At 39.1% G+C, this 20898-nt stretch overlaps 1 protein-coding gene across 1 annotated transcript in view; it reads right to left on the bottom strand.

Annotated features, from left to right (window-relative positions):
- Nucleotides 1–20898, bottom strand: part of ANKRD10 (ankyrin repeat domain 10) — a 44724-nt gene that overhangs the window by 22347 nt on the left and 1479 nt on the right. Inside the window, exons 2-3 of the mRNA XM_083168682.1 lie at nucleotides 19135–19287; nucleotides 10371–10462 (exon numbers count right to left, since the gene is read on the bottom strand). Coding sequence (XP_083024808.1) covers nucleotides 10371–10462; nucleotides 19135–19287 — 245 coding nt within the window. The remainder of the gene's footprint in view (nucleotides 1–10370; nucleotides 10463–19134; nucleotides 19288–20898) is intronic.

Raw genomic sequence — 20898 nt, forward strand, 5'->3', positions numbered from 1 at the left:
GCCATGTGTGAGGACGGCCGCTGGACATTGATCCATTAAAAGGGTATTCATATGTCAGAGTGTTAACTATACTGCTACTATTATCTGACAGTGAAGAGAATTATTGTCTGGCTAACACTGACATCTAACAAATTATATATAAGTTAGTTTGTGCCACGCTCTGCTCCTCTTGTGTGTGTTATTGAAGACTGACAATCCAGCTTGGGATGTTGGTTACAAACTGTATTACTTGTAGCTACCCTATCCATTTAGGTCAAAATGGAGAGTGCCGCTGCTAGCACCAACCAAGCTCGGTGTGCGGACACAACCACTCCTATCCTACTCTAACAAATTATATAACCATGCATAGGCTACCTTGGTGACTGCATTATTAAGTACTAACATACTGCCTATTAACCAGTAATTGCCAACTGTGGATATCATGTTTCTATCTACAACTACTAAACCTACTCATATGATACTACCACGGACAGCTCTAGGTTGATATTATCTAATGTCTGATTCTGTGTCTCCAAAATACGTCCATCTGTGAAAATTTCTATTTTTTCTCTCACACGCACAAACACAGAGGCAATCACAAGGTAGCAGACTAGCATTTGCTTCGAGCGGGCTTACTAGTATTAAAAATATATATATTTTAGTGTATACCGGCCAATGTATGAATGTTTTTTACTCTTTGTCTTGGGATATAAAATTTATATTTATCTTTAATTGTGATATTGGCTATACTTAATACAGTTTCTAGCACAGTTTACAGATTTTCTCCTATTTCTTTTAATGGGATCGAATAGTCCCGTTTAAAAATCAGCAGCTGAAGTTGTTTTAGCCCTTCAGCGCTCAACATATTTTTGTTTTTTCTAATTGGCCTGAAAAAAAATTAAAAATAATAATCTATTTATAAAGAAATCTGGTAGGAAAACTCAGCCAAAGAAACACCCCCTTCCCACAAAACCAGCCAGGCATCTACTTTTTGAAGAATAGTGTTGCATCCCTTCAATATAAGTACTTAGTTAATGATAAAAAGAACCGCAGCATATTCAGGCTGCACATGATGGCACAAGTGAAATTATATTGATGTTCTTTACACTGCAGATAAATCCCAGTCGAGGCATAGGCAAACATGAGGTTTTCCTTTTACAAAGCATAAAGAAAAGGACACAATTCACATAAGTGCCACAAAGAAAAACACGTTGCACATGCGCTTCTTTTTCAAGAAATCGAGGAAAGAAAAATTCATTGATGAGACCCATCATTTCAGATGGCTAGGATTCTCTGGCTATTAATAAAGGTTTGTAAAATTATTGGCAAGTCTTTTTAAAAACATATGGTCAAGTCACTTTACAGCTCAATGAAGAGCAAGAAGTAAAATTACATTAAGACAGAAGTGAAGAAACTGAATCACAAAATCCATGACTTAGCAGACGTGAAAAGAAGCCTTGTATAAGTAAAGTGGAATTACCTTTATTTATTGGCCAAAACTTTACATGGACATGTTAAGATATTTAAAAGGCAGTAAGTGGAAAGGCTTTCAAAACAATGCCATGTCTCGCTGATTATGACATCTGGAAAGCAGACATACAAGATCTAAGACAGGATGGGTCAAAGTGGTTATTAGGATATGGGGTCTTAAAAAGTACAGCACTCATAAAACGTGCTCTCTAGTATAAAACTTTTTTTTTTTTAATGACAGTTATAAAATGGTTTCACTTTGCCTTGGTATATTTTTTTTGACAGTTTTAATGCCCATTTAATAATTTGACCTTTCATCTTGACCAGACCGAACCCTTGAGTAGATTCCCTTAGTGATGACCCAAAAGAAAGTGAAGTCAGCTGAGAGTCCGCAAAAAAACCAAACAATAAATAATTCATTGTTTTGCAGGAGGAAGGGAGAGGGGAGGCTTGAATTTAAATATTATGTAGGACATACCAGAATGAATGATTGAAGCCAGCCAGCAGGATTACAGGATTGTGTGAACATAACTGTTTCAATAGGAAAGAACCCTTTATGTCATAAACATTCAGAAATTGGCACTTTACTTTGGAAAAAATAATTCTCAAAGCACATACCAGCTTTTTGTAAATATATACATTTACAGTATCACAGTCAATATGAGACATGCATATTTGGATAAATTTTAAATGCAAACATTATACTTTTGTTTTTACATAAATGCCACTAGACAATTTAATTTGTTAAGTGTCACATCTTACTTCTTTTACAACAGAAAATAACCTGATCTCAGCTACTGTTAGTTTAACAGATAGAGCAGAGTCTGTATATTAGGGTAACATATGCATGCAAATCTAAAAATTCTATAACGGAATTCCTAAATTAGCATTAAAACCAATCACCGCAACAAATACCTCAACAGTATGCCTTGTGTGCAGAAAGGAAGCGATACTGAACACTCATTGCCACAACTGTAAGGTTTTCGGAGAAGCACCTGTGGCAGTTTCAGCAGTTTCTATTTGGGATGCTCCCCTTTCTAGGATTACTTGAAAAAATCAAGTCAATTCGAATTACGTAGCTGTAAAACATTGACATGTGTAGTTTTTACAGTTTTTAAAAAGCGTCTAATTGATTTAGAGAGGGAAATGGCAAATTACAGAAAAATAAACAGGAAACGGATCATGTAAGGGATCACATATCTGCATCCAACATTTAGAATTTAAATGACATCTATAATATATACCCCAAAAAAGTGTGCTGGTTCCCAAGTTACAATTAAGTTTTGTGTCATGTGACCACTTTAAAAATATATTTGAATATATTTTGATAGTTGGGCTCTCATCTTAAGGACAGAAGGTTTATTGCCTTTATTGATAACATATCTAAAAAGGGAATGGATGAATGTGCAATTTATAGAAACAATCTAAGTAAGTCAGAGCACATATTTAATGTAAGACACGACAGGTTCTGCAATTAAACAAAATGTCACAAAACACATTTTACGTTCATCAAAAATGCTGCAAAAAACACATTCTAGTGATCTTCACCCCATAAAGCAAGTTTTGGTTTGTATGCATTGTAAACATAGTTAAGCATGTTTTAGACAGACAGTGTAAAGCAGACAAATGCTGTAACTAGAGATGAGAGTGAGGGGAAAATCATGGTGGTCCAAAGCCTATAGAAGGAGAGAATAGATAAGTTCAGAAATGCCATTATATTAGATGGCAAGAGCTGGAGACAGCCACAGCTGTGTATCTCTGTCAACTACAGGGAAAGGAGTCCAATTCAGAATAATTGGAAATTAAATGATTCACCAAAAAGTCACAAAATTATGATTTTGTTTTCGAAGCCTCAACATTTAAAAAAAAATGCATGACTTTTTAAATATGCAGGCCATTTGCAGAACTGGTGAACATGAAAGAAACAGTGTAAAGACAACTGTTCTCTAGCTTACTCCACAGCAGAGCTACATATGTATTATGGCAATAGGGCACAAAAGAGACTGATCAGTCATAAAGCAGGTCCTAGGAACTATCCAGAGGACCTCTTTGCAAGCACTATAAGATAATAATTAGCAGTGGCACAGAGCATTGTGGGCATCTAAAATGGTGCATAGCCTAAATCACAGGAAAACTTACCCAGAAAGACTTAACATGTATAGTTTGGAAAAGTGAAGGGAAAGGGGATACGTGATAGAAACTCACATATCAAGGGTTCAACAAGGTACAGGAAGGAGGCTGCCTTTATAAGAAAGAAAAGTATTAGAACAGGAGGACATGCACTTACACTGAAGGCAGGTTCAGGGCAAATTTAAGGAAAACTTAATTCACAGAAAAAGGTAGTGAATAGGTGAAATAGCCTGCTGTCAGAGGTGGTAGAGGATAATACAGTAGAGCATTTTAAAAATGCATAGGACATCCTTACAAAGATAATAAAGAAAGAAATAAGGATAGAATATGTATGAGGTCACCAATAGGTCAAAAATAGAGGTTATGTAGAGCAGACAAAATGGGCCAAGAGGTTCTTATCTATATTTATCCCAAAATGTCAGCAAATGTAAAACTGTTGTTTCAAGAAAGGAAGAAAAAAATAAGGAATAAAGTGTGAACATATAATTACAAATGAAAACTGAAAGATTAGAGGCAATCGGTAATGTACAGTACACTGTATTTTGTGCTTGGTGCACAAAAGAAAGAATTTCAGGATTACAATGTTACGTTTCACAGTAAAGAAAAGCACCATACTTTCAGATCTTGTTCACATAGCAAATCTGCTCCACTGCAACAGATAAAATATGTGTGTACATGACATTCAGGAATGACTTGTACCTATTTATAATGTATTAAACTGTGCTTGCAATTTTTAAAATTAGAGTTCAAGTGTGAATTATCCATCCTGATTAAAAAGCATAGCCTTGATGTACATTACAGTGAAACTGATCAGTAGGAACAATGTACTACAAAAAGAATAGTTCAGTCAGTAGAAGTCAAACTAAAAACCAAGCTATTACGGAATGGTGTTCCACAGAAAATAAGCAAATTAGGATCCACAATCTGCATTAATGGGCATAAAATAAAAGAGAAAAAAAAATGTGAAGCACGAGTTTAGGACTAACCGAAAAAAACAAAAAACATTTTAGTAATGCCCAGAATATCACAATGTGCTTATAAAACACTGTTGAATTAAACTTGAAAAGCATAGTCTAGTCTTTGTAACGGATAGCCCAAGTACGCGGTGTAGAGATAAGAACTGCAAGGACACAGCAGACATCCCTGAACCAATTTAAGGATTATACAGTATTGTCTCCTCATGCAAGATGACCATACTGTAAAACACAAACTTAAACACAGGGCAAAAGATCACTATTGTCAATGACAACACCATTGAGATCTCTCCATGATCCAAACTATTTTTTGTTTCAGAAGGTTTATTTTAGTCTGTCTAAAAGCTGCATGGGGTTCCTAGCAATAGGAACAACCCCACTTCTGTGACATTACAGGGATTTATCTAATTAAAGCTGAACCACACTAAACCAGAGTACTGTGATTTGATAGCCAAGAAACAAAACTTTCACTTTCCAGGAAGCAAAATGTATTTTGCCAATACGTAAAAGACCTCCATTCCTGTTTATAATGGAGAACAAACGAACCTGTCGAGAATATTTAAAAGGGGAAGACAACTATACAGAAAATCTGAACAACCCATAATTGATAAGCGTTTTGCTTGATACAAATGTATATTAAGCGTTTCCTATACTGGCAATTTAAAATATAGATTGCACTTTGGCATTTTGGACAGGGATTGGATAGTCATGACTATGGGCAGTCAATAAGTTACAGAAGTAGATTGATGATCATAGCCCAGGAGGGCTAATGTAAAAAGAATATGCCTGTAAAGAACCCAATTCTATTACCTAGTTACCTAATAACAAAATAAGATGACCACACTACATGGACAAAAGTATTTGGCCACACCTGTTGCCATAGGTGTATAAAATGAAGCACTTAGCCATGCAGTTTCCATTTGCAAAAATTTGTGATAAAAGGGTTGTTCTGAAGAGCGCAAGAGACTAAGCGTGGTACTAGCATAGGATGCCACCTTTGCAATAAGGCAGTTCGTGTTTAATCTCTGCTTAATATTCCACAGTCAACTAAGTAATTTTATTAGAAAAAGAAGCGTTTAGGAACAGCAGCAACTCAGCCATGAAGCAGAAGACCACATACAATCACAGAGCAAGGTCAATGATTGCATGGCGCATGGTGCGTATAGGTCAACAACACTCTGCCGATTCCATAGCTGAAGAGTTCTGAAATTCCACAGGCTTAAATTTTAGTACAAAAACTGTGCGGTGGATGCTTGAAGGAATGTGTTTCCATGGCCGAGCAGCTACATGCAAGTCTCACATCACCAAGCCCCAAGTCAAGCCGTCGTATAGAGCCGTGTAAAGCACACAGACACCGGACTGTGGAGCAGCAGAAACGTGCTCTGTATAGTGAATTATCACGTTTCCTGGTTTGGCAGTCAGATGGGCTCATCTGGGTTTGGCAGATGCTGGGTGAACATTACTTGCGTGACTGCATTATGCCATCTTTGAAGTTTGGTGGAGGAGGGATAATGGTACGGAGCTGTCTGTTTTTAGGTTCTGGGCTAGGCCACTTATCTCCAGTGAAGGGCAATTTTAATGATTCAGCATACAAAGACATTTTCAACAATGCCATGCTTCCAACTTTGTGGCAATGGGTTGGGGAAGACCCTTTTCTATTCCAATATAACTGTGCCCCTGTGCACAAAGTAAGGACTCTAAAGACATGGTTTGTGGGCAAGTCAAGTTCTTCCACACCAAACTCAAAGAGCTCTGACCTCATCCCCATTGAACATCTTTGGAATGAACTAGAATGGAGACTGCGAGCCAGACCTGCTCATGTAACATCAGTGCCTGACTTCATAAAATGTTCAACAAAATGAATAGGCACAGATGCCCACAGAAACACTCCAAGATCTTGTGGAAAGCGTTCAGAGAAAAGTGGAAGCCGAAGCAGGGGAAGTTCATATTAAATAATATGTATTTGAATACAATATCATTACAGTCCCTGTTGGTGTAATGATCAGGCAGTACGAATACTTTTGCCATGTAGCGTATATGGCAAGGTGAATAATGAAACATTTTAATAAACTGAAAATCTGCCAATTCCAACACAAATAGTGGATTATACTAATGAACTACTACTTCCGGTAGTTTGTTTAGTTCAATACAGAATTTAATGTATGTTGTAAACATTTTTTTGATAAGAAATTACTGATAAAAACTGCAGTATATAAAAATGTACTATATGTATAAAGTTTAAACACATGGGCTTTGCAGTGAGCTTCACCAGCCAGAAATTGCACTGAACGACGAACACATGCACAGCTAAGGGGCTCCTTTATAAGATTTGTGGGCACATACCCTGTGATTCCATGCATGCTGTATTTGTACACTTTCCACTATCAGCCACCTTAAGGGTGTAACATGCAAATAGTGATTGTTGTTTTTAGATAAGAGATGGGAAAAACAGACCAACTTTAAAAAAACAGTGCTATAAGCCTGTATGATACACAGGACTTTTAAAAAGTGTTGATTGTTGTACAACTATGTTGAAAGTGAGAAGGTGGATGGGTCAGTGTCCTATAATATTTGGCATAAGGAGGGGGCACGGAATGATAAAAGTGAATTCCTGCTTCTAGAATAAAACTGCAATCATCATCCAAGTGAAAGATAAATACCTCATTCCTGGCAAATTAAGGAATCCTGAAAGCTTGCTTTAGCTTTAAATGTGGAGAAGGTCCCATGGCTCTCGTGAATTGGGTGCAGTTCAGGTGCAGCCACATCTGGGAAAACAACTGATTGCGCACAGGGACAATCCATCCTACAGAAGGTAACTTATACCGAGAAAGAGGATAAATGGAGGGTATAAAGACAGAGGTACAGAGGTTCAGCTAATTTATTGGCTATTAGCCATAACGTTAAACGGTGTGACAGTTTTTACACCTTTCATATTCTAATGAAAACCTATGGTCTTGGTAAAGATTCTGCAAGAACGTTAGCAGTTTGGAAGTACATTTTTTTCTACAAACAATTATTGGATAGGGAATATAGAATCATCATAAAGATGCTATATTGGTTTATACTACATCAAGAAGTCTACAGTATGAACTATTTTTGTTAATCATATAATTTGACTTCTAAAAACAAAAAGATGTGATTGATGAAGTGAAAATGTCTGAATAGTTTGTGCAATGTACATCTGGATTAGATTAATTGATGAAATTGCAGATAATTTGGAATAATCGGTGCATTATCAGACATCTGCACATGTATTACAGCTGCTTTAATACTGGGAATAAAAGAACCAGGCAGTAATACCCAGGGGAACAGCCTCTGATGAATAAGGGCAACTACAGGTCATTGGGTTTTAGGAGACCGACCCTTCACCTGCTTCTTTTAATATTGTATTATATTTATAAACAATGCATTGTGTTACTAAGGTCGTATTCTGAGGAAAAACTTGTTTTTATTCATGTTATGAACGGATGGACAACTGCATGACAATTATGTGATTTATTATTTATGGGTGTTCTGGGGATTCTTTTGAAGGTAGAAGCTGATTACCTAGTACTTTATCGCTCACAATGTCATCTCTCTCAGAACTTTGCTAAATACCGTTAGTGTTCTTTCCCTTTGTGAAGTATGTTATTTATGTTACTTCTGAATCAGTGTACAAATAATAGGCTAAAAAAAAATAGAGATTATTTTAGTAGCACGGTAGACACTGCTCACAGAACATTGTTTAGAAGATACTTTAAATAGCAGTTCCAATTCTTAGCTTGTATTTGTAAACTGGAGGCAGTGGAACAAGAAAAGCCCCCTCTGGTTATTCATAATACTACCAGCAATAGTATAAAGCAGGGTTTTCACAAATTTGTATTCAAGATTACTATGGAGTAGTCCTTTGCTGATAATTTCCCTTGTTCAAAAGAAAAGGATGTATAATCAAAATGCATCAGAGGGGGTGGGACCATCAATGTAAATTACGGTTGTGTTTCTAAATGGCTAAGCTAACGCTTGTTCTATGTGGGATAATTTAACACATTGGGACAGATTTATTAGTCTGGCGAAGTGATAAAAGTGGCCGGTGATCGTAGCGGATTGGCTGGTGTGCGAAGTGTCAATGTTGAAAAATTACAGTTAGGAGCTGAATAATTGGTGCATTGTCACAGGCTTAAGAAATCTGCCACATTGTTATATATCCTTTTGTTATATATCCTTTTGTTTCTATACAAACAGAAGAAAGTATAGATGTCCACATGATATAAATAATTGTTATGCCTAAAAATTAAAAGATTAGTATTATACTATGGAAGGCAAAGGGTAAAATAACAATATTCATTAATTTGTCTTTGCCAACTTTGAGGGGGAAGATACCTTTGACTAGCAGGAATGGGACAATAGATGTAGGATGCATTAAGTGTTATTTATTTCAATGTAGGGTGTTCGGTATCTAACAAAAGATAATAGTTTTAGAAAGGGTGGGAGTTTACGCAACAATGTAGTTTTACTTTATACTAAAGAATATAAAATAACGAAAGAAAAAAAGGAATTAAAGAGAGGGTATTAAAAGTAACAGATTGAATGTTTTCATTTGGACTTTCGGTTTAAAAATTATGCAGGGAATAGATATTATACATTGCATTTTGTTGTGAAGATTTTGTGTATTTTTAGGCTATACTAAGGCGGTGTTTCCCAACTCAGTCCTTGGGGACCCCTTAAGCTGGGTACATTATGACACCTACTGAATCGGAAACTCAAAATGACTTATGCAGACATCAAGACTGGGCATGTAGGCACTGCCTGTTAAGCTGTGATGTCAGTCCGTGCAGCCAATGTATGGGCTGTCCGCTAGTGACAGAGGAGCACTCTAAAAACTAGCACTGTTGGCATGCCCAGAGTACTGGAGATGACTGTAATAAGGTTTCCAAATAGGTGATAGAAATTTTAGTGTTTGTTTGTAAAAAGAGGGGTGCTACAGGTAACAAGCATTTGTCAATACATGAGTATATAATGATGGCTATTAATGCCAGTATAATATTCTATGTTCCTTGCTAGAATTTGTTATGTTTTCAACGTAAGCGAGGAGTTTGTGTATCCAGTCACTAAGTTAGAGGTGATAAATAAGGGACTTTAACATTTATTTAGACTGAACCAGTGTTAAATGTAAAAAGCAGCATGGAGGCCACATTAGAGAAGAGGCCGGGTGAGGCTATCAGTATTAAGATATTTATTACTGAAGGAAACCCAGAAGTCTGCCATTGTATTGTACTGACAGGAAAATATGTACTACATCACAGCAATCCCAATCCCTTGTTTACTTTGGTGACAATGCAAAGACCAAGACCTGCACTGTGTATATGTATTATTTGTATTATTTGCAGCATTAAGATGATAAAGAAAAGAAAAAACGAAAAAACCATGTTCTGCAGCCACATAAAAATGCAAGTTTCACTTGAAAACAGTCACTTAGGATTTGTCAGTGAAGAGACTTCATTTGGTTTTAGGTACAAGGAAATGGTTTAAAAGGATATTTGTAAACCTTCAAGACAAAAAAGGTTAAACAGAATATAGTTATAAACAGAATACATGCAGGCCTTTAGCAATACAGTAACTGATATCTGCATGGGAAATGTGTGTGTGTGTCTGCGCATCTTAGTGTTAGAAGCATCATGCATTGAATGTTGTCAGCAATGTGTGTAATATCATAGGTTGTAGATAAACAACACAAGTGAGTTACTCACTTGTCAGGCCATAGAAGGTTTATGTGTTGGGTTTTATCCACTTAAGCAATATGAGAAAGCATTAAAATAGAAAAACAAAAGTGGCACATACTTGATTTGCGCTCCACTGGACACAAGGGCCTTAAGGCAGTCCATACTACCAGCCCTTGCGGCTTTGTGCACAGGGGTCTCCCCTACGTAGTCCTAAAAGGAAAAACAAGCAAGATTACAGACACGTTTTAGTCATCACCCATTAGAAAACCGTTCATATTAATGACAGCTAAAAACCAAATCCCTATCTCAAAATGTCGTCTAAGGTAATCAACGTATCCAGAACCAGGCCACCTGTTACCCTGGAAGTAATTAAAACCCTTACCCAACTCGCATTGATTATTGTTATCTTCTCCTCATCATTCTATCGACCTCCACTGCAAGCCTAATCTTGCTTACTTATCTTGATGCGCTATCTTTGCCAATTGCTGCACTGGCTCCCTGCTTCACAAAGAATCAAATTCAACCTCCACTCAATCTCTAAAGGCCCCTATACACTAGGGCGACTTGTCCTTAGGACAAGTCGCCCCCGACTTCCCCCTGAGCTTCCCCGGCTGCTCCCCGGGGGAGCTTGATTAGATTGGCACTTGATGTGCCATTTTTTACATGTGATAAATCGTCTCGATTTATCACATGTAAAAAACCCGGGGAGCAGGGGGAGGGGCTACAGAGGTGGGAGCTGGTGGGAGCAGGGGGGCTGGGGACGCTGCGGGGGACAGCGTCTGTGCGGCGAGGCGGTAGAGGGAGCGCTGGGGACACTGCGGGGGACACAGGCGGCATAGAGCCGGGCAGGGGGAGCCGGCGGGAGCTGTCAGTGCTAGAAAAAAAAAAGTCTATACAATGAATGGGCAGCCTGTGATTGGCTGAGCGCTCTCTCAGCCAATTGCTGACTGGCTGAGAGAGCGCTCAGCCAATCACAGGCCGCCCATGCATTGTATGGGCTTTTTTTTTTTTTTTATTCAATACTGACAGCTCCCGCCGGCTCCCCCTGCCCGGCTCTATGCCGCCTGTGTCCCCCGCAGCGTCCCCAGCCCCCCCTGCTCCCTTTACCGCCTCGCCGCCCCACTAGGTCCCAAGTCGGGTGGTCGGACGTGCAGCAGGTCCGACCACCCGACGCAGATCCGATGCGCACGGGACCGCGCATCGGATCTGAGGGGACATCAAAACTAGCCGATTTTGGTCCGATTTCAGCCAGATCCGACTGAAATCTGACCAAAATCGGCTAGTGTATGGGGGCCTTAACAAAGCTCTTCTACTCCCTACAACTCCACACACAGCCTCCTACTTTACTTCAATAACTGCAGATAACCTCCTCCCGCACGTGGTCAGGATGTCCTCCCATTCCAGCCTTCCTTATAATGCTCCAGCCTCCACTACTCTAACTATGCACCGATTATAGTATAGCGGATCAACGCTGTCTAGAATGACCATGCTATGGTCGACCACCATTTGTCAAACCGATCTAGTTAGATGCCTAAACATAGTCGACCATGTCTAGATCGACAATAACTGAAGTTAGACATCAGCATTCGAGCGATGGGCGTGTGATCACGTTTTTTTGTGCCGAACTGTATATGTGCACTGTACCCCCTCGCCATGCTTTTGGCACAGTGCTTAGCTACGCTTGGCACACTATTCTAATCTCACTCTATGTTCCTTTAGATCAGGCATGTCCAACGTTGGCCCTCCAGATGTTTTGAAACTACACATCCCAGCATGCTTTGCAATAGTTTTAGCAGTCTCTAATAGCAAAACTGTAGCAAAGCATGGTGGGATGTGTAGTTTCACTACATCTGGAGGGCCAACGTTGGACATGCCTGATTTAGATAGTAAAGTATGAGCCAAGTCCACCTGTGACATTCGGTACCAAAACAATGTAAAAACCTCCCGTCGACCATGTGACCGCAAACCACCCTCCAGTCGCTCCAACGATGATGTCTAACTTCAGTTACTGTCGATCTAGAAGTGGTGACTCCTCTGTTCCCTCCCCTCCTGCTTTCTGCTAAATTGGAGCAACCACAGTGGAAATTGCAAATTGGACTATGTTTAGGCATCTAACTAGACGGGTTTAACAAATGGTGGTAGACCATAACATGGTCCATCTAGACATCGTAGATCTATCGACCGGATACCATATGCACCAATCTCTGTGCCCACCCAGTTTAGAGTGCCATTTTTTCTTTGTGGCCCCTATGTTAATACAAAAACTGCAGGTGGCAATTATATTATGATGTGTATTTTTATACTTCTGATAATTTGTGAACTTTTCTGTAAGTATTGTCCACTAAATACACATGGTAAAACTGCCAAGGGGCTATGACAATATTCTGCACCTCCATAGTGGTATGTTTCTAAAGCAACCTTTGCTTAGGATAATTATTACCATAGGAGATTGGTATTACTGTATTACATGCATAAGCCTTCACTTTAGACAGGCCCAGCAGATATGGATGCATACCCTGCATTAACTTCCCACTCATGCATGTAAAGTTTTCTGGGAAGAACCTTTTTCAAACAGACCAAGCCATAGAGAGGAGGATGAACACAGCCCGTTAGAGCCATCTAGAGTCACATGTAAATTCAAGATTTCAAAAGTAATGTTTAGTTTCACCCAGTTATCCTTCATCTTTTATTATTTAGCTTAAAGTATCTAAAATTACCCACTTGTTCAGGTATCCTTCCATATTTTTGAACCCTAACAGTAAAGGCAATGCTTTAGGAGCTGGCTAAGACAAAGACTATAATTAAAAAGTGTCACTTTTTGCAAATGAAATGCAGGAATCAATTCCAGCTAGACAGCAGCACAAGACGCCTGGTCGGAAGATCTGAACCCAGGGGTAAACGCAGGATTTCTAGGAGTGGGTTTCCAAATGCTTGATTTGGGAACAAAGCAAAAAGAATGGAAGAAATTGAGACACTAAAGTTATAGATCACCTTTTTCATATAAACAAATCAAAAACAGAATATCAAACAGTAGCACAGAAATATAATAAAGGCATATGTACCAATACAAATCAATTGTGTGCGCTATACTTTACAGCCGAGTAGTAGACTGGTGTCTTCGAATCAATGTCAGGATTATTTAGTTATAAATCTAAAGAGCGCAACAGAATAAAAGATCAGATTTAATCTTCACAATTAATATTACACTAAACTGTAAAAAACACACATCACAATATAAATAAATCGCTATCTGGTTATTGAACAGAATAAACACTGCGACTCCCAGGGCTGTGGAGTCGGAGTCGAGGAGTCGGAGGCAATTTCGAGTACCTGGAGTCGGGGTCGGAGTCGGCAAACAATGCACCGACTCCGACAATTATAATTAATGACTTCTCTATTGTAAGAATAAAGACCAATGCATGCAGTGCCTCACGTAACCGCAAAACGAACACATTAAGTGACCGTGAAAAAGCATGCTTTTCATGTGCTTCACTATATGGCACGCAACGCACAATTCGGAGCACCAATACTTATAAATGTATTCTCCCTTGTAGTTTACAACTTATTTCATACATTCAATAAGGTTTTCAATACCTCGTTGGTAGAAATCACCTGGTGTAGACTCGAAAAAGTCATTCAACCAAGCTCTCCCACCATACGCACAACATCTTTTTACGCAGATGAAGATCTTGTTTCATGCGCGGGGTTGTTTGTTTACCTTGGCTAAGCCATTCCTTACGCTGGTTCATATTGATGTACAGGCACCATTTTTTGTCGCCAGTAACGATTCGGTAAAGAAATCGTTCCTTGTGTCCATGTATTGAACAGTGACGAGCAAGCAAACCAGCGGAGATTGTGGCTCGTTGATTTTTGTTGTCGTCACAAAGCATGCGGAACTCATGCTCCACACTTCTGAACCTTTCCTATTGTTTTTGTTCCCAAAACAACCAAATAATGTGGTTTTTATCTTTGAACTGGTAAAGTTCCTGTTCCTGATGTTTATGCCTACTGCTACTATCCAGCCATTTAATTAATTAATAAAACTTTGTTTTCATTGTGTTTGTCCTTTGCTTAAACCAGGCATGTCCAACGCTGGCCCTCCAGATGTTGTGAAACTACACATCCCAGCATGCTTTGCCACAGTTTTGCTATTAGAGAATGCTAAAACTATTGCAAAGCATGCTGGGATGTGTAGTTTCAAAACATCTGGAGGGCCAACGTTGGACATGCCTGGCTTAAACTGTTTAATACAGTAGACTGTTGGCTTCCCAGCCTCTAGTTTCTGTAGTAATAATATGTATGTTGCCTTTCTTTCCTTCAAGGAATGTATCAAATACATTTGCATATTAATACAGAGGAGTCGGCATCAGAAGTACGAGGAGTCGGAACATTTATCTACGACTCCACAGCCCTGGTGACTCCACTACAAATATGGTTACAATGTAAAGGTAAAGTTCCTGTTCCTGATGTTTATGCCTACTGCTACTATCCAGCCATTTAATTAATTAATAAAACTTTGTTTTCATTGTGTTTGTCCTTTGCTTAAACCAGGCATGTCCAACGCTGGCCCTCCAGATGTTGTGAAACTACACATCCCAGCATGCTTTGCCACAGTTTTGCTATTAGAGAATGCTAAAACTATTGCAAAGCATGCTGGGATGTGTAGTTTCAAAACATCTGGAGGGCCAACGTTGGACATGCCTGGCTTAAACTGTTCAATACAGTAGACTGTTGGCTTCCCAGCCTCTAGTTTCTGTAGTAATAATATGTATGTTGCCTTTCTTTCCTTCAAGGAATGTATCAAATACATTTGCATATTAATACAGAGGAGTCGGCATCAGAAGTACGAGGAGTCGGAACATTTATCTACGACTCCACAGCCCTGGTGACTCCACTACAAATATGGTTACAATGTAAAGGTAAAGTTCCTGTTCCTGATGTTTATGCCTACTGCTACTATCCAGCCATTTAATTAATTAATAAAACTTTGTTTTCATTGTGTTTGTCCTTTGCTTAAACCAGGCATGTCCAACGCTGGCCCTCCAGATGTTGTGAAACTACACATCCCAGCATGCTTTGCCACAGTTTTGCTATTAGAGAATGCTAAAACTATTGCAAAGCATGCTGGGATGTGTAGTTTCAAAACATCTGGAGGGCCAACGTTGGACATGCCTGGCTTAAACTGTTCAATACAGTAGACTGTTGGCTTCCCAGCCTCTAGTTTCTGTAGTAATAATATGTATGTTGCCTTTCTTTCCTTCAAGGAATGTATCAAATACATTTGCATATTAATACAGAGGAGTCGGCATCAGAAGTACGAGGAGTCGGAACATTTATCTACGACTCCACAGCCCTGGTGACTCCACTACAAATATGGTTACAATGTAAAGGAGGATATAATGTCCCTAGTTTGGGTAGCGGACATAAGCAGTATGCTACACCTCCGCTTAGCTGTTGAGGCAAGTATTGATAATGAGCACAATGGTAACACTCCCAAAGTTTGCACTTATGGATCGGTATGCTGCATCTGTGGTCCCAGCATCTACAACCGGCTCTCATGATGGTAATTTCAACGTGTATACAGTATAGCCGCACTGTGTTCGTCTGCCATTAACCTCCGGCTGAGCAGTGGCCGGGAGACGCCGATACTCCACAGTGAGCAGATGTATGAACAGGTGGATAGATATATTATGTGGCACAGAAGCAGCCACCAGTGATGAAGCGATGGCTGCATGTTGCCAATGCAGATGATACTGTAATCAGATTGTCCTCTAAGGGGAGGGAGGACACAGTCCTTTTGCAGGTTTCAAGATAGATAGCATTGACACAGGTGAACTTGATGCATTTCTCAATATAGGAATTCACCACGGTGTGTGTGTGTGTGTAATAGCATTTCTCAATATAGGAAGTCACCACGGTGTGTGTGTGTGTGTGTAATATATATATATATATCAGCTTCAAGGATATATACGTATATCTATTAGTGAATTATATGCCTCGGTTGAGGGGTTCAATTTATTAAGCACTACAGGGTAATGATGCACTTGATTTCCCTTCTGTGCACCATTGTATTGAATGGTTGGTATTTATGCATAGGGCTGCGTATATGGTAATAATATGGATCACATCCCTTGGTAAGATAGAAGTGTTTTTAAGCCCAAAAATGTTTAATGGTGCATACAATATTGTGTCACTGGTTCAGAGTCAACACACAACACAGTCATATACAGAGATTAAGATTATTTCACCTTGTCATCATATAAGGCTCCTCTATAGAAGTATGTAATATAAGTGTACAGTAGTACTTATGTAATAGGTATATGACAAATGCATGTCATAAAATAGAACATACACTGTAGTAATCCCTTCCCCTAGATCACTGCTCTTAGCCCCTTAAATAGATGTATCATCTGTCTTGCAGTTCAGTAGTACAGTATTAAGGAAAAATAAGGTAACAATGTTTGTGCTGTTCACCAGTGAGCCTTATGATCAAAACAGATGAATAAATACCCCATCCCACTTGAATCAGCTATGAATCAACTATCTACTCTTAATTGTAGCTGTATAAATAGTGTGCATCATTAGGCTAGTACAGATGGGAATTCTTTCATATGAGTATTATCATTCATGCATGTGTAATTAAAGCCAAATTGAAGCAGGTCCACACAACTCAGGTGTACTTAATTATACTAGTGTACTGTTACGTAGAGTAACATACCCATAACATGATATATGGCTCATGGACACTTATATTGATGCCACCGCTTTCTAAAAGGTTGATGACTGGACGCTGGCTCAATATAAAGTGAATACTGTTCGGTTAACTATGGTGCCAAATGTAATAGGGTGTGAAAATCAGAAAGTCAGATTTTGGGAGAGTTTTCCCATATTTTTAAAGTGGCAATCATTTACACTGAAAACCAGGTTGATTTTGCCATGTAATTGATTGCCACTTTAAAGAAAAAAATGGGAAAACGCTCACAAAATCTCGTACTTTCTGATTCTCACACCATATCCCTATTACATTTGGCCCTATATGTCAGTCTATACATAAATAATTGTCCTCACACATTTGCCCATTTGTGATTAAAAAAACAGATTGCAACAAATACGGGAATCACACACACCCCAAAGTTGTAAATATATTTCTCTTATATACTTTGATCAAATTACATGTGTTCACTACACAATGTAGATGTTCTCCTATGTAAGTATTGCAGCCGTGCAAATTATCTAAATTAATATACGAGAATGAAAAATAAGGTAAAAGCATACAGTGACCTGAAATGACAAATGTTCCTAAAGCAGTTCAGTATATGGCTCATGAATCTTCTTGCATAAATATCAGAGCCACACTTAAAGGTTTAAATCATTATGTGAGGATTAAATATCAAGTGAATGCTAATCTATTTACTGCCAGCACTTCACTTCAAGTGGATACATTTTATCCATTTGTGTTGCTACAGGCAGGAGTCCTCTAAAAGTGGTTACTTTGTAGATATTAATGTTACAACCATGTACATATCTTGAGTTTTGAGTTTTATTTAGATAGTCATGATAGTGCCAATAAAATTCTAAGTGTCAAAGGTCTCATATTACACATGCACCCATCAGCGTTATTATAATATATACAACACACACATCAGGTGTTAAAGTTCATCGACGCTGCAGCCATGCTCTAGGGGCCCTCATATTGGCAGGGCCTGTCACAAATGTCCCTTTTGAGTCCCTACTGCTCGGCCTACTATCTATACTAGATACACATTGGGATATCTGAAAGCCGGTTTTAAATGCTGGGACCACAGAGACACAGTATACCGATCCGTAAGTGCAAACATCAGGAGTGTTACCATTGTGCCCATTATCAATACTTGCCTCAACATCTAAGGGGAGGCAAAGCATTGCCCAACAGCTACCCAAATTTGGGGTGGAATTACAGAATATTTATTTTGTTCAATAACCATTTGGTGAATTAATATAGCGATTAATAATATTGTGACGTGTGTTTTTACAGTTTAGTGTAATGAAGTGTATCTTTAAATTCTGAAGATTAAACAATCGGATATTTTATTCTATTCTGCTCTATTTAGTTTTATTACTATATAAACCTGACATTGTGCTATCGAGTGATCCAGACACTCGTTTGGGCGCAGCATTATAGTGGAGCATTACTTTTTCATTTAAATGAATTGCTCCTGATATTATATTACATTGTTTTCAAAGTGGCTTCAAACTGTAAATTTATTGTAGCAGTGCAGGCTCGCTGCCGAATAATGTATCCTCTCCGTTCAGGCCAAATATCCAAAAATATACTGGTGAGTAAACTGGCTCTGGACAAAAATGAACCCTTTTGTGTACATTTGTACATGTGGTAGGGAATATACTGTAGATTGTACGCTGTACTGGGGCAGAGATTTATGTGGATGGTCAAATATTCTCTGTAAAGTGCTGCGGAATATGCAAGCACTACATAAAATAACGAAAATATTGTCATACCGCCATCTCTCTTATCACACGCAGGGGTAGATTTATTAAGCTCGGTGATGTGATCAAGTGTCTGCTTTTTATCACCGTCCAATCAGTTCCTACCTGTCATTTTTCAAACCAAGCCTGTAACTTCACAGGTAGGAGCTGATTGGCCAGTGATTAAAACAAGACCGTTTATCACTTAACCGAGCTTAATAAATCTGCTCCACAGTGACTAAAATAGTTGAGAAGAAAAATAATGACATTATGACTACATTGAGTACAGGTGCTACAACGCCCAATTGTCAATCAATACACAGACAAGATCAAAGGAAAAATAATCTGTGTATAGGGAATGAGTTCTAGTGTCGCTAATGGTCTGGTGATTGAGAACTGTGAATTTAATATTTGCTTACCTGTTTATTTACATAGGCACCTGCTTGAACCAACCATAATAGGCAGTGAGGATGTCCTCCAAATGCAGCAATGTGTGCTGGAGTCTGAGCAAACCGAGTTGTACTGGCATTAACAGAGCACCCTGCTCCGACCAGCTGGATCAGGCACTCCAACTGTGAACATATGATCAACACCATCAACTGAGATCCACACATCATATACTGTAACATTCCATAAATAAAAGACAGTATCCCATATCATACATTTGGGGATGAACTAATTGTGGCACTTAACGTGCACGCATAGCGCATTAACCCTCTAACGCTGGATAATACATCTACCACACAGTCACTTTCAGATGGTGCTTGATAGACAACAGCTAGAGGTTAAATCCTCCATTCTCCAAACTAACCGATCTCGGTATTAAGACCCCATACACTAAATCAAGGTATTGCATGCAGCCTTACATGCAATACCTTGGCTATTGCCCGGTGGCTGGACTGCATACAATAAAAAAAAAAAAAAAAAAGAAAAGTCCAAAGTAGAGCAACAAAGCGAATAAAAGGGTTGGAGAAATTGAATTATGAAGACAGGTTGGACAATTTGGGATTGTTTACGCTAGAAAAGAGACGTTTAAGGGGAGGCATGCTTAAGGGGAAACATGTATAAATATTTCAGGGGCCAATATAATGAAAGACTCTAGGACACGTGGGCATGAGTTTAGACTTAAGGGAAGGAAATCTTCTCTCCTCTAAAGAAAATATATTTTTACGGTCAGGGCAGTACAATTGCGCACCTCTCTTCCTGGAGATGTGGTGACAGCATTATTTTATTTTAAAATAAGGTTAGACAATCATCTATTGGGCAAAAACATTGAGGGGTACAAATAACAATTAAAATCTGTATATAATTAAATCAGATTTCAGTTATATAAAAGGGATGAAGCAAATAGATCATTAACAACGAAGGTTGAACTTGATCTTTATTCAGCCTTAACTACTATGTAACATCATATGCCATGCCATTGACTGTTATAGAATCCGACAAATCCTTGTGACCACCATGCTGGTCTCCAGATCAGATCCGCACGAGATATGATACGATACGGCACTTAACACTATTTATCGGACCGATGGGTCGCAATCATGAAAAAGGGCCATATCATATAAGTGTATGGCCGCCTTTAGACTGTATGCAAACGCAAGGGATGACCTAAATGCATAAAAACAAGAGTATAAACATGTCCCATGGCAACAATCAACTTTGAAGTAAAATGTATCAAGCACATTCTGTAAAATTATATGAAGCAGCTGATTGGTTGCCATGGCACACTTCTCCACTCTTGTGTAAAGTGCATAATAATTAGTCACCATGGAAAGGATAACAAATGTATGGAGATAGAATGGAAAAAAGTTACTGAGACTGTGCTAGACAGACCACAGGGGAAGATGTATTAAGTCTGGTGAAGAGATAAAGTGGAAGGAGAACACACACCGGCCAATCAACTTCTTAAGGCCCCCATACACTAGCCGATTTTGGTCAGATTTCGGCCAGATCAGTCGGATCTGGCCGAAATCGGACCAAAATCGGCTAGTTTTGATGTCCCCTCAGATCCGATGCGCGGTCCCGTGCGCATCGGATCTGCGTCGGGTGGTCGGACCTGCTGCACGTCCGACCACCTGACTTGGGACCTAGTGGGGCGGCGCGGCGGTGGAGGGAGCAGGGGACGCTGCGGGAGACACAGGCGGCATAGAGCCGGGCAGGGGGAGCCGGGAGCTGTCAGT

This window comes from Crinia signifera, chromosome 2, assembly GCF_055691185.1.
Source record: "Crinia signifera chromosome 2, ASM5569118v1, whole genome shotgun sequence".
NCBI lineage: Eukaryota > Metazoa > Chordata > Amphibia > Anura > Myobatrachidae > Crinia > Crinia signifera.